At 37.7% G+C, this 14,243-nt stretch overlaps 1 protein-coding gene across 2 annotated transcripts in view; it reads left to right on the forward strand.

The window, feature by feature from the left end:
• zdhhc5a (zinc finger DHHC-type palmitoyltransferase 5a) overlaps window positions 1–13,405 on the forward strand; it is a 42,657-nt gene extending 29,252 nt beyond the window's left edge. The window contains exons 9-12 of one of the 2 annotated variants that reach the window (XR_010904727.1): window positions 2,679–2,796; window positions 4,854–4,966; window positions 6,896–7,912; window positions 11,828–11,967. Coding sequence is in view for 1 of the 2 variants with exons in the window: in XM_067441203.1 (XP_067297304.1) it covers window positions 2,679–2,796; window positions 4,854–4,966; window positions 6,896–7,824; window positions 11,828–12,041 (1,374 nt within the window). In the remaining variant the exon portion in view is untranslated. Of the gene's footprint in view, window positions 1–2,678; window positions 2,797–4,853; window positions 4,967–6,895; window positions 7,913–11,827 lie in introns of both variants that reach the window. The other variant, XM_067441203.1, reaches the window with a different exon arrangement.
• The last annotated feature ends 838 nt before the right edge of the window (window positions 13,406–14,243 follow it).

The raw sequence follows: 14,243 nt of genomic DNA on the forward strand, positions 1-14,243 counted from the left end.
GGCTGATTTTGAGTTGTGGCGGGTAAGCTCGCTTCACCTACCGAGCTGTTTCAACTCTTTGTAAACTTTGTTCAATGCATGCGAGTGCTGCCGTATGTGCGCATATGACCAGCCGTTTTCTCCGTCATCATTCGCGTGAAGACGCGCTGTGAGACTCGCGCGCGCTCGTCTCACAGAGCGCAAATATTGAGTTCTCTTTCAAGTCTTGCGCTTAAATGGACAAACTCACACCAGAAGTATGTCATCATGTCCATCTTGATGAGTATCCTAGCAGACATAGTCTGAATATGCCTTAAGAGGACTGTATAGTATGCACAGTCGAGAAAGACGAGCATATCCCTGCCTCAGGTCTTAAAGGCGCAGTAGCCTTTACTGCTGCCTGAGTGATGTCCTTATATTTAGTTTGACATTAAACATTGCTCTTGATTGAATAACTTTTGTAAGTTTAATAAGGATTAATCTTTCATTTAAACAGTTAAATATGCAGATATTTTACATGTGATTACTTTATTCAATTTCTGTACCTTTCTGCAGGCCAGTAGGCCTGTGCATTATTATTTAATGAACACATGAGTGAGGTCGAGTTAAACATTTTAGTTTGAATTTTATTTTTCGGTTTTCGGCTTTGGTTTCTTCTTTTTTTGGTTTCGGCCAAGAATTTTGATTTCGGTGCATCCCATTCTGACAATGTTCTTCTCGGTGTGTCCTCAACACGCTTCAAAGATGCCAGAACGATAGTTTCATTGTTGGGACTAAAAACCATAAAACTGGAAGCCATAAAAGACAATGAATCATCCAAATGCCACATCCAGGTAAAAAAAAGAGCGCACAGAGCCCTACTCATTTAATGACATGTATATCAGTTCATGTTTTGTGTGTGTATAAGCGAGAAAGAAAAAATGTCAGTATTTCATTGAGACTTGAGATTAAATAAACTGCTGAAGTATTGTAGAGCTTGTAGTATTAATTTTCACATGCAGTTACACATTGTCAGTTAAAAACAAAACAGTGGCTGGTAAAAACTTTGAGTGGTAGACTTTGAAAAAAGTTAATTTCCATCCCTGGCGAGCGCCGTCTACGGGTGACGTCATGTATTTTGCCAAATGCGCAGTTAGGTGATGTGTCGCCCTCCATACGTCGCGAAACAGATATGTAATATAAACGATACAAAATTGACCTACGATAGAGATTTTAAGTCTACATTCGACTACAACTGTTTATTAAAGATTTGTTGCCGATTAAAACTTGAAGTGCGGTGAGGTCTTAAAATATTTTGAGAAGGTCTTTAAAAAGTCTTAAAAAGGTATTGAAATTAACTTCAGGATTCCTGCATATACCCTGATGGTGAACGCATATCTTGAGGCTGAAGGTCTAATAACAAAAAATCAAGTCAGGAATCTTTGAGTGATTTTGGAGTCAGACCTGAGTTTCAGTAGTCATGTCAAAGCAATAACTAAATCAGCATGCTATCTTCTGAAAAATATTATAAGAATTAGATGTTTTGTCTCCAGGCAAGACTTAGAGAAACTCGTTCATGCTTTCGTCACCAGTAGGGTGGACTATTGTAATGGCCTTCTCACCGGCCTTCCCAAAAAACCATTAGACAGCTGCAGCTCATACAGAACGCTGTTGTGAGGATTGTGAGCAGAACCAGGAAATATGACCATATCACACCAGTCCTCAGGTCTTTACACTGGCTTCCAGTTACATTTAGGGTCGATTTTAAACAACTACTACTTGTTTATAAATCACTTAATGACCTAGGACCTCAATACATCGCAGATATGCTGATTAAATACAAACCCAACAGATCGCTCAGATCATCAGGATCAAGTCAGTTAGAAATACCAAGAGTTCACTCAAAGCAAGGAGAGTCTGCTTTTAGCCATTATGCCAGTCGTAGTTGGAACCGGCTTCCTGAACAGATCAGATGTGCTCCAACAGTAGCCACATTCAAATCCAGACTCAAAACACATCTGTTCAGCTGTGCATTTACTGAATGAGCACTGTGCCACTTTATGTCCAACTGATTGCACCCTATCTTATCTGTTTATTCTTTTTATAATTGTTTTAGTTTACCTTTGTTCTTATTTTTGGATATTGTTATTTTATATTTTCATTTGAGTTAAATATGAAGTGAAAACTGGGTTTGATGGAAATAGTGAGTTTGACAATAAGGTTTGAGTATGTGTAAATCTGTGGAGGGTATGACGAGTGAAAATGGGTTTAACAAGAAGGTTCCTGAGTAAAAATCAGAGAATAGTGATAAAAATGGATGTTATGAACGTGTTTGAGAAAGAAATGAAGGAGAGGTGTTCTAATAGAGATGGTACATGTATGTAGGCTGTAAACTGAAGAATGTTTTATTTTTATATCAGACCACTATTGTGGATCTGACCATTTAATTTAATTTTATTTATTTATTTATTTAGTGTTATTATTTTTGTATTTTTATTATTATCTTTACAACTGTTTTAACTATGCTTGTTTTGTTTTTTTATTCGTACACATGGTATTCTTTTTTCTCATGCAAATGTTACCACTATTTTAATTAATTTCTGTGTAAAGCACTTTGAATTGCCATTGGGTATGAAATGTGCTATACAAATAAACTTGCCTTGCCAAACTTGCCTTTTATTTAATTAACCACTGCTGTTTTATCTTCTGCAATCTTTCAGTCTAAGAGCAGTTTGGAGATGATGGAGAGTCAATCTGCTGACGCCGAGCCTCCACCTCCACCTAAACCAGAGCTCCGATACCCTGGGCTGTCACGAGGACCTGCCGGACACTCTGAGGGTTAGAGCCAACCAGCATGACAAACTATATAATATCATTCTGATTGATTTAATATCCTTCAATCACTCATAGATCATTTCTGCTTTATGCAACTCTTAGCAAACTTTTTAAACTTCAGATTACATTTGAAGTTACCATTTGACTTGCATTCACTAGTGTTCATTTTTACATCAACTCTTCAAAATGTAACCACAGTGATGTCATCATTGTCTTTTATATCACAATTGCTGTATTGATATATTTAAAGCTGCAGTCTGTGACCTTTTTTTTGGTATAAAAGGATCCAGAATTATTTTTTTGAACAAGTACATGGCTAGCCAGTGTTCAAAACAATCTCTTTACCTCAGTCCCATTCACAACGGTAAGCTTGTAATGTGTTATAATTTGAATGGTACTGGTAGCTTTCCGTGGGAAATTCGAGCATGGCGTTGTTTGTCTCTGTCATTATCCATAATGAAGGAGTCCGACTAGTAGGCTATGGCATGTGAGGATGCTACAGGTGGTGAATCATTTATAGCCTTTTCTCACAGCATCTAGAATAATTAAACACATCATTTTGATGGGGAAAACTACCATCATCAGTGACACCCCCCATGTTAAACGCTTTATTTCCACTTTTGTAATATTTTCTCACTTTTGATTGAAAATAAATGCCTTTCCGATCTGATATGTGATGGGAAAAGAAGGGAATAGAGCGAGTGTGGCAAAAGGGCGGATTCGAACCTCTGATCAATTTGCGTCAAAACTCAATGACATGCGTCTTACCCCTACACTATAGCCACGGTAAAGAATATGGCGATTTCTGTAAATTGGTCTGGCCTAATTTTTAAATAAACGACAGTATATTTGTGTTTAATGTGAATAATATGGAATCTATCGTTACTCCAGTTAAAAAAATAAAAAAGCAGAGAGGCCCCACTTTTTATTTGCTTCCGCCGCCCATGTAGAGAGCATTTGTACTTTTTATAACTAGCATATGATACGTTCTCCACATTCATAACGTACTGGACTTTTGATATTTAAATGACATCCATGTAGGTTATTGTAGATTAATGTCAGTGAAGTTATGTTTGCAATACGTAGTAATATGTAGAAAACTAGCAAGTGGTAGCTTGGTGACAATATTAATAATTTTAATAAAATGAATATTAGTTGATAATATTTATAATACTAAGTACATTTTTTGTTTGACAACTTATTTGCTGAGATAAGAAGATTAACCTCTATACCGGGCTTTCTTTTGATCTTCCTTTTTTTTCCTTTCTCTTTGTGCATCCACGGGTTTAGACGCCTCATTTTTGATGAACACGCAAGATGAGCACTTGCCTGACCTAAACGCCTGAACCAATAATCAATAATCCCCATCAATTCAATCTAATAATCAGCTTGATAAGTAATTAAACGTGTTGTTGAGGGGGCGCCCTATGATGATCATATTTCACTTGTTCTGATTCCGAGTAATGGGCGGCACTAGAGTGTGCTCGCGCCCCTAACACAGGCAACAGCCTAGCTCTAGTCTATAGCAAACGTCGGCCCTGGTCACGCAATGCTGATGTTGTTAACATTACAAATTCAAGAACAAAGTATAACGATAATAATAATTTGCACAGCTTGATGTGATGATGAGCTAAGCTTTTTCCTCAGTTGCTCTGAGCATAAGTGGCCATTCAGATTACATTTTCCAGTGAAAATTCTTATTTTGGTTATACTTCCATGGCGGTGAATCTGTGATTCCGCACCGGTGCGGGGACTGACAGCTACAAAACTCCTCAAAACATCTGATTCATCTGCGCTGAGCAGCTATGCCGATGCACAACCCACGTAAAGATAGATAGCTCCTTAACTAACTGGAGTTGCAGGTTTCAAACAGAGATTGTGACAAAGAGGCAGAACTTACAGATGACAACTTTAATCATTTAGGAATCTAGAATTCATATTTAGGTTGGGCTATAATATTGCAATTACCTGTTGGAATGCTGGTTTAATTTACTTCATGTGTTCCAAAAATATGTTTAAAACTCTGAATCTGATTTCTCATGGACTTTCTTTGATTGCAGAGAGCAGTCTGTTAAATAAAGCTCCGCCCACCCCCACCATGTTCAAGTACAGACCCACCTACAGCAGCCCGGGCAAGAACCACACTGCCCTTACACATGCATATGCCAACCAGGTAACTTTTCTGTGTTGATGTACGTGTTGTTTATCCAAAGTGTTCATTCACAGTCTAGGGTGGTGATTCACTACATTTAATTTGTTGAGGTGACATCATTCACATTCTTTTGCATGACTGTTATTATTTCCTTTATACCACATATTTTAAGCCTTTCTTTTTCCTCTAACATTTTATTCAATCCATTATATTGTTTCCCCCCTGCAATTTGGTTGACTCAGTGGCTTTCAGTTGAACAGTATCAGTAAGTTTACACTGTACTTCATCGTTTGTGTGTGTGTGTTGTTGTTGTTGTTGTTGTTGTTGTTAATGTTCCTCTTCTTTCTCTGTTTTTAATGAACTTTGCATTAATTTTGTAAATGCAGCTTAATGTGGCTAAATTTCTATTTAATTGTTAATGTGTTTTGATTATCCAGCTATTTAGTTTCATCATAGCAGTGATTTTATATCTTTATTTTGATATCAACGGGTAGTGTTATATTATATAATGATGTTGTCTTTACAAAAAGACCACAATACTATCTCAAAAGCCCACAGCTTATACAGAACATTTGGCACAGACAAATATGGCCATTTTGAACAAAATAAATATAATCTTTCCCATTTGTGTAATTGAGCTCTAGTAGTGTTAATAAAGCCAATCCAAACAACTGTCATCTGTCCTCACAGCGTGGCTGTGCAAAACTTTTGCTGGTTTTAGCTCCAGAGTTTCGTCAGTTTTGGCTCTACGGTGCTGGATTCAGATCGATTAGATAAGAAACATACCACGTGATGTGAATTTGATTGACTGAAAGAAAGACCAGAGGCCTCATGAATAATATTTATGCTGTCCTATGTAGGTCAGGGTTGGGCTAAAGTCAGAATTTAAGAATTGACTTGAAGCTTGAATTAGGGGGGTAGCAGTATACCAGAACTGATGATATCTGTGATAAATATATAAGTTAAATATTGATATTGTGTTAAGACTACATGTACATTGTGCTTATGTAAATTTATAAAACTCTCTCCGCCTCCTTACATTTGCATCATTGTCAATAATTGACCAAAAAAGAGAGAAATTAAAATAAATAACGTTTGTTTATTTGACCGATAGCTCTTTTCAAAATGTCTATAGATTTTATTATTATTGGGAAGCCTTTCAATTATTCCATTCTATCTTTTATCTTTATCTTTCTATCTCTTTGTTTGTAAGGCCTATACACATTCAATATTTTTATAGTAGTTCACTCTTTATACAATTATAATGATCATGGTTTGGTTTTCTACCAAAACAGGAAAGCACATGGACTTTTATTAAATCACATTTACAAGGTTCCATTTAGGTGGAGCATTAAGATTAGATATCCATGTGCAGATCTACATTTATGTGCTTTGAAATAATTACCTATGAGTTAAATCGATAAATTTATTCACAGTCTATATATATCGACTACAATCAATCAATTTCATACTAAAAAAAGCCAACAGGGTAAATGTCGAGCTTACTTGTATCTTACCTTTTATACATGAGGCCCCAGGTCTTATTCCCCTGCCAGCAAAGACCAAAAGTCAAGAAAAGATAGATGTTGTGGTCTTTTGACATTTTAAGGTTGCTCATGTAGTGTGCCTTGTTGAAACACAAGGCAGAAATGACACGCATTCAAACTCCTGTGAGAAATGCTCTGCCCTTAGCGCTTCCAAGTCTGTTGCAAGTACTTCAGTGTTCCCTGCCTTTCCAAGCTTAGCCTCTCTGTCTGTCATATCCTGTAATGCTGGCTCTTTAATATAGCTATAAAAAACACTTTCCCAAATCATCTATCCCCAGTGGCCCACATTATCCTTACCATGAAGTTTGTCCTTAACAGCCCTTTGAATTTGGCTTTCAGATTTTTCTTGTAACTTTATAAACACTTCTGCTTGCTGTCTGTCTCTCTCTCGCTCTCTCTGTAGATGAGCCGTGGGGACAGTCTTAAAGAGTCCTCTTCCACTCTCCTCCAATCCAGTCAGCAGCCAGGCTATCGCTCTGAGCCCAGTCTGGATGGGCGTGAGGGGGGCGGAGTGGAGCGAAGTGGGGCCGAGCGAACAGGTGGGGGCCCTGGAGGACCTCCAGGCTCAGGAATCCCAGGATACTCCCTTGGAGGGCGGTCGTACCCTTCCTTCTCTGATCCTACGGTGCTCGCTGGAGGTGCTTCACGGTCCTCCAGTGTTCGCTCTTCCCACAATGCCCCACCATCTGAGGCTACCACCTCCACCAGCTACAAAAGCTTAGCCAATCAGACGCCACCACCGGCTCCACGGAACGGCTGTCTATCGTACGATAGTCTGCTTACACCTTCTGAAAGTCCAGATTTTGAATCGGCGGCACCAGAGATGTCACCAGGGCGACCACGCACGCCAGTAGTCGGATACAGTTCGCCCTTCCTGTCAGCACAGATCGCCCATCAACGGGAGGCAGAACTTCACCAGCCATCCGCCTCTAGCACCTCCCTCCTCGCCTCCCCTCAGCATGCTGTCTATCTACGTGGCTCCACCGTCTCCCCTCCCGCTCCGCCCGAACGCGAGCGAGAACGCCTGCTGCACGACTCGCAACCGCACCATCATCATCACCACCACCACCATCATCATCACCACCATCGGCCGCCTCGCTTTTCTCGACCCCCGCTTCTCTCTGACTCGGGCCCCTCTCAGCCCTCATATCCATACCGCACTCGCTCCACTGACACGCCCCTGCCGCCCAACACCCACCCTCCACGCTCGCCACACCCCCCGCCACTGGGGAAGTCCCTGTCTTACTCTAGCGCTGCCGCTGCAGAGATGCAGTACCGCCTGGTCCGCAAAGCCTCGGCCTCAGTCGGGGGAGGGGGCATACAGGCGCCAAAGTGAGTAACTCCCCCACAACCTTACGACGCTCTGCGCAGCCTACTGCCTCCTTCCTCCTACTCTTCCTCCTCCTCCTCCCAGACTCCTGTGAGTGTATCTCTTCTTTCTTCCTTCATCTTTTTCCCACTGGTCTAAACTCATTGTCTAGGCAGCTCTTTGGTATATAAAGCCTTGTTTATACTCGACGCGTCCACAAGAGCGCGAGGGTGCCCGCAGCAAAAATCTTGTCAACGCGGAGTAGCGGTTGTGGGCGTTGGGTGCGCAAGACCCCATTTACCCTGGCGGTGTGCAGCGCATTTTTTGTAACAGCACGCAGGCTCTGCATCTGAAGATTAACGAGTTCTCGGCGAATCTAGTTGAGCATGACGTCTCATCACACCGGCACCCAGTTTGCACATTAGGTGCTTATATTTACAAAATGAAAAAAAGGGCAGAAAAAACGCCCTTTAAAATAAAGATCAATGTTTAATCAAATAAGTAAATAAATCATGACACTAAAATGATGAGAGAAATTAGGAAATATTTAAGAGATTGTTAATTTAGTTGCTAATATATTTTGTTCTCATGTCACAAGTAATAATATCAGGCCCAGTTTTACACAATTCTTTTGTAGTGTGTTTTTTGGTTTATTTAATGTACTAAAATAAAAATAATTTGTGTACATTTAGCCCACTTCTTGCTGCTTTTTCCTGTTGGTTTCTAGAATAATTATTCCGAGTCACCCTCTGTCGTTTCAAAGAATAGCACAACAGCGAACGCGACAAGTATAAATGCCTCGTCCATTTAGGGAGCGCTGCGCAGCGGAGCCAGGCAAAGTATGAACAAGGCTTTATGCTCTCATTAGTGATCATCTGTTGCTTTCTGCAACTTGGTTTCTGTGTTGAACGTATGTGAATCATAATTGTCAAAGTACTTAAACAGCATAAAAATGTTTTATGTTTATTTGTTAATTGGTAATTAAATGATTAAGGGACTTTTTAAATGTATTATTATATTGTGTGTGTGTGTATATATATATATATATATATATATATATATATATATATATATATATATATATATATATATATATATATATATATATATATATATATATATATATATATATATATATATATATATAAATTTTTTTTTTTTTATGACCTAAAAAAAATCTATATTTTAAAATCAGTAAAGTTTAACTTAATTTAAACATTCCTTAACCATTTGATTGTAAATGTCCAGTTAACCAGTGCAATTTTTAAATTCCATTTTTATTATTAGTTTTTATTTATTTAAAAACTTGATAAAATTGCCATTGCAGTTTAAATTCCATTGTCCATATTATTTTTGTTTTTTTATTTTTTAATGAAAGAGTCGTGTGTTTAATTTGTTGTAGTTTGAATTTTAATTTTTAAACAGTTTTGGTTTAAAGGGTTACTAAGGGAAATTGATGTCATTAATAATGTCGTTCTAATGTCGTTCCTCACCCTTAAGACCTCCGTTCATCTTCGGAACAGTTTAAGATATTTTTTATTTAGTCTGAGAGCGAATGCAAGTGTATGCACACTTTACTGTCCATGTCCAGAAAGCTAATAAAAACATCATCAAAGTAGTCCATATGTGACATCAGTTAGTTAGTTAGAATCTCTTGAAGCACCGAATATACATTTTGGTCCAAAAATAACAAAAACTACGACTTTATTCAGCATTGTCTTCTCTTCCTTGTTTGTTTTCAATCCTCAAATAAAGATTCAAACGATGTCACGTGATTTCAGCAGTTTGACACACAATCCGAATCATGAATCAAACCGCTGATTCATAACCGTTTGAATCTTCAAGCTATTTCAAGTCGTTTTTTTGTTTTGCCTCGTTCAGACTGTCAGTCCAAATCCGATTTTTGTGCATATCCGATTGGTATTCGATTGAAGTGTGAATGGCAAAATTCACGTTGAAACAATTTTTTGTTTCAGTCTCACTACTCTAATCAGCCGCATTTGTAATCTCTCCCAAATAATGCTGTAGACACAGAGAACTCTCTCATATGGTACACAATAATATTGGTTGAAATTAACAGCAAAGGTTTTATATTAAACTGCTATTTATTTTCAGATATAGACTAATTACACCCAAATAAAAAATTTAATGTTTGTATACAACTCAATTGCACATATGCAATATTTTTCATGATACACTGAATGAGTGATTACACGAGTCATGATACAGATTTCAGTAAGTTGTAGTGTTTGATGTTCATGCATGTTTATCGAGATACAACATGTATTAAAGTGGAAGAGATGACTCGCGCTCTGCGCTGCTGCTTGATCTGAGGCACTGCAACGATCTGTCACGTCACATTTAGAAGTGTCAAAACGCCATTTTATTGTTTGAATTTTGTGATAAAATGATCAATTGAAAGATGACGCTGTTTTTCTTTTAAGAAGTAACAAAGCACAGTGCTGTTTGCAATTGTTGATGCGCTACAAATAACGTTTAGTGTAGGGAAAAGCTGCAGACCTGGCAAACCTAGCTTGAACTATAGTTATTATATAAATAGAGCCTGCTTTTATGTAGCTATTTTTTAATTGCTAACACAGTCACGTTGACTTGCCCTACATTCAATATAACACATTTTCTTCTCATTCACACACTTAATACTTAATACACGTAATACTTATTTTGTATCATGTACCTTGCCTTGGCAAGATGTCATGGTAAACATGAGAAGAAACAGCATGCTTTGTGGGAAGAGGATAAGAAAAGGTTTTTGGTCTCTTGACATTATGCTGCCACTTATGAAGATAGACTGGATATTGTCTGTACTAGAATAATCAGGCCCAAATTCTTCACTGGCAAAATGACTAAATGGAAAGATCAGAGACAGACAGAAAGCTTCATCACTGTGCTCATTACAGAGCTCTGGAAAGCCTGCTTTGCTTAGAGTTATTAGTCAGCATTTTAAAGGCAACAAAATTGACCTTGTCTCTGCTAAGAAGCACAAAATATATCTTTACAGGAAACACTGTTGCTCAGAATGAATGAGAACAAAATGAACCATATTCCATCATAGGAGTTATATATTTAAAGTTGACATGTATTAATTTGTTAGTTGGAAGGGCCCTAGACAATGAGCTCTCCTCATTACATCTCATTTGCATCATGACAGCAGAGCTGATGCTCATAATAAACCTGCAGTGCTTCAGTGCTTGAGAGAATGTTTCCTTTCCAAATTGTGTGGCAGAGAAAATGAAATTTACTGTCAGGCAAGGCTGGATTTGTCATCTCAGCTAAACTATTTTTACTGCAGTTTTTACACTCTTTGTTTTCTGAACTGATACCTATTCCAGGAGCTTTTTTAACCGACATCTGCATCATACAGTTTTGTCATAGCCACAAGAATATGAAATATCATCACAGTTCTTTCTTATGTGTTATTATATTGTAATGCAACTCTATATGACATCACTCTACCAGCACATTACACATCAAGATTCCTTATTTATTCATATTATTTACAGGACTTTGTCATAACTTTACTCTCAAAAACACTACCGTTCAATTGTTTGGGGTCGGTAGTGTTGTGGCAAAAATATGTTAACTCTATTGCATTTCTGAATAAGAGACAAACCTTAGCCTATTTATACGCAGTACGAAGGCTGCATTTATTTGATATAATTTATTGTGATATATTACAATTTAAAATAAAGTTTTTCTATTTTTTATATTTTAAAATTGAATTTGTTCCTGCGATGGCAAAGCTTTTCAGGACATAATATCAGCACACGAAACATCTTTTGTTATTATTATTATTATTAATGTTTTTTTGTTTCATTTTATATTCATCATAGAATCCTAAAAGTTTATTAAAGTTCAAAAGCATTTATTTGAAACATAAATATTTTGTAACAAGTCACTTTGACTTTTGCTTAAAAGTAATAATTTATTTTATTTTATTTATTGCGTTATGATTCCAAACTTTCGAAGAGTAATTACTAAACAAATCTCTAATTTTCTTTGGCCTAGGGACGAGATTCAGATGAAGTCATATAGCCGGACAAACGGGCAGCCGAAACCACCTTCCAACCACTCGTCCCCCTCTCATCCTGTCAGCGTGTCGACTCGCCCAGGTCAGGCATATTCCAGTGCTGGCTCTTCTCAGAGCCCCGCCCACAAGCCTGGAGGTGGGGTGAAGAAGGTGACGGGCGTCGGAGGGACCACTTACGAGATATCTGTGTGAGAGCGGCTGTTTTCACTGGTGTTGTCAAGAATAGAGCCAGGGACTCGTTTTCTTCACCATCATAGCAGAGAAAATCATGTGTGGCAGACTTTTGTTGATGCACATGGGAAAGTTCTGAACATTTTTCTAAATTGAAATCAATGCTGACCAGCAGGTTTTGGTTGGATATGACGTGGAGGAGGAGGAGGAAGAGGAGGAGCATTGGCGGTCATTCAAGCCGTGACATAATCTCTCACCAGTAAGGAGCTGGTATTGGTGTTTGACGGCTAAGGGACCGGATTGCCTTCAAAATGTTTCAGAAAAAAAAAAGAAGCTTTTTTTATCTAGCATAAATGTGTAAATTGTTCTGTATAGAGAAAAAATGGTCACTGTTTTGTTTTTTTCACAGAGTGGAATTTGATTTTTACGAAAGGGGACCCGTGGCTTTCAGTAGCCATTTCAGACCACTGTGATTGGCATGCGACAATGTATCCAATCAGCACAAGTGAAGCAAACTGGTAGAAAAGAGAAACAAATGGACTAATGCATTATTTAAAAGACAGCAGCCTTTTCAAATTGGTGTTTTCTGAGTAATGGCCTTGGAAATTCAAGGAAGAAATGTTTTTATTTAATTTTTTTAAAGTGTTATTTTATATGACTTTATAAATGGTTATTGATAAGATCAAAATGTTTTTTTCTTCATTTTTTTTTTTTACAAAGGCTGATATTTGTTCTGTGTGGACTTAAATGGAGCTGGTGGCACTCTAGTGGCGAGAGATCAGTCAGAGGATTGCTCGTAGCATCAAAATGCATTTGACACTGCAATCTGTGGGATATATTTTTCCAATTTTTTCCCTGTAAAAATTGATTGTCTGCCTCTTGGTATGAATCTTTTTTTTATTTTTATGTTTTATTAATACATGGGAGGCAAATCTCACTGGTGGCCTTAACTAGCCAGCCATGTAGGATTTAAAGCTTTCTGCTCACGATGCCACAGAACGCTGGGTAACCATATCAGTGTCTTCTGATTGGAGGGCAATCAGATGAAGCTAGCTGTCATTATGAATCAGTGAAAGCCTTTTATTTTTAATAATTTAATTCTTGCCTATTACATTCAAAAAGATTGTGACATTTCAATCAGCGTTTGTCTTGTCAGGTGTATCGATCAACATTTAGATCAGGGCTGGCCAATCAGGGGACAGAAGGTATTTTCTGGCTGATACAAAAGCCAATGAATACACTTTTAGGAATATTTTGGATCAAAAGATGGACTGAGGGAAAAGAACGTGTACTGTATAGTTCAGTGTGAGTGAGCATGGTTGTGAATATGTGTGTGCGTGCGTGCGTGCGTGCGTGAGCATTGGTAATAAACTCTTTATAAATCAGTTGTGCCTTTGGCTTTAATTCACCCTTCGTGCATTGCTGTTTTAATACATAAACTTTGGAAATGTACACACCATTAATGTCCTTGGATGTTTTTTTTCTGTCCAGTCTCAAATTTGTTAGTGCACAATTATCATCGCACACCTGTAGATAATAGATAGGTGTGTAGGACGAAGGATACCCAGATCCAAAAATCTCAACAAACAAACCATATGAAATCCTGAACACTATTAATACTTGCAAAAATCAGAACATTTTTATTAGCAACATTTCGGTCTCATGACCTTCATGAGGCATATATATATATATATGTACTCAAAATCCATGACATTTAAAAAAGATAACATGACCAATCAGAGCAGAGAACCATTAATTAGTAAATCACACTCAAAAAGTCTCAAATCTGTGAAATCAATGTAGTCATGGTCTACACATTTTTGGGCACCTCATTACCTTGTTAAAGCATTTGGTTGGGGGCACACAATGGTTGTAGCTAAAAATACTGTGCTCTTATTTGTGTTGTGAATCTTAACTGACAGAAATTTCTTTTTTTACGGTGAGATATACTATACCAAATATAGACAGAGGTCTCAAAAATACAAGTTCAAAATGAGGACAAGGTTTTTGGACATTTTCAGGTTGTGAAACGTCCCATTAAAATGACGAATCACATGCATTGTAGTATTATTTGTTTGCAGATGCAGCTTTTATGTATATTTTTGGTATGAGAATGCCATTGCAATGTTTAAATTGCATCTCAAATTGAGTGATTTAGAAGTGCGTGGTTCAGCTTTTGGATACATTGTCCAAACATCCTGGTTGTTTTGTCAAGTCTGAATT

This window comes from Pseudorasbora parva, chromosome 4 (assembly GCF_024679245.1).
Source record: "Pseudorasbora parva isolate DD20220531a chromosome 4, ASM2467924v1, whole genome shotgun sequence".
Lineage (NCBI taxonomy): Eukaryota > Metazoa > Chordata > Actinopteri > Cypriniformes > Gobionidae > Pseudorasbora > Pseudorasbora parva.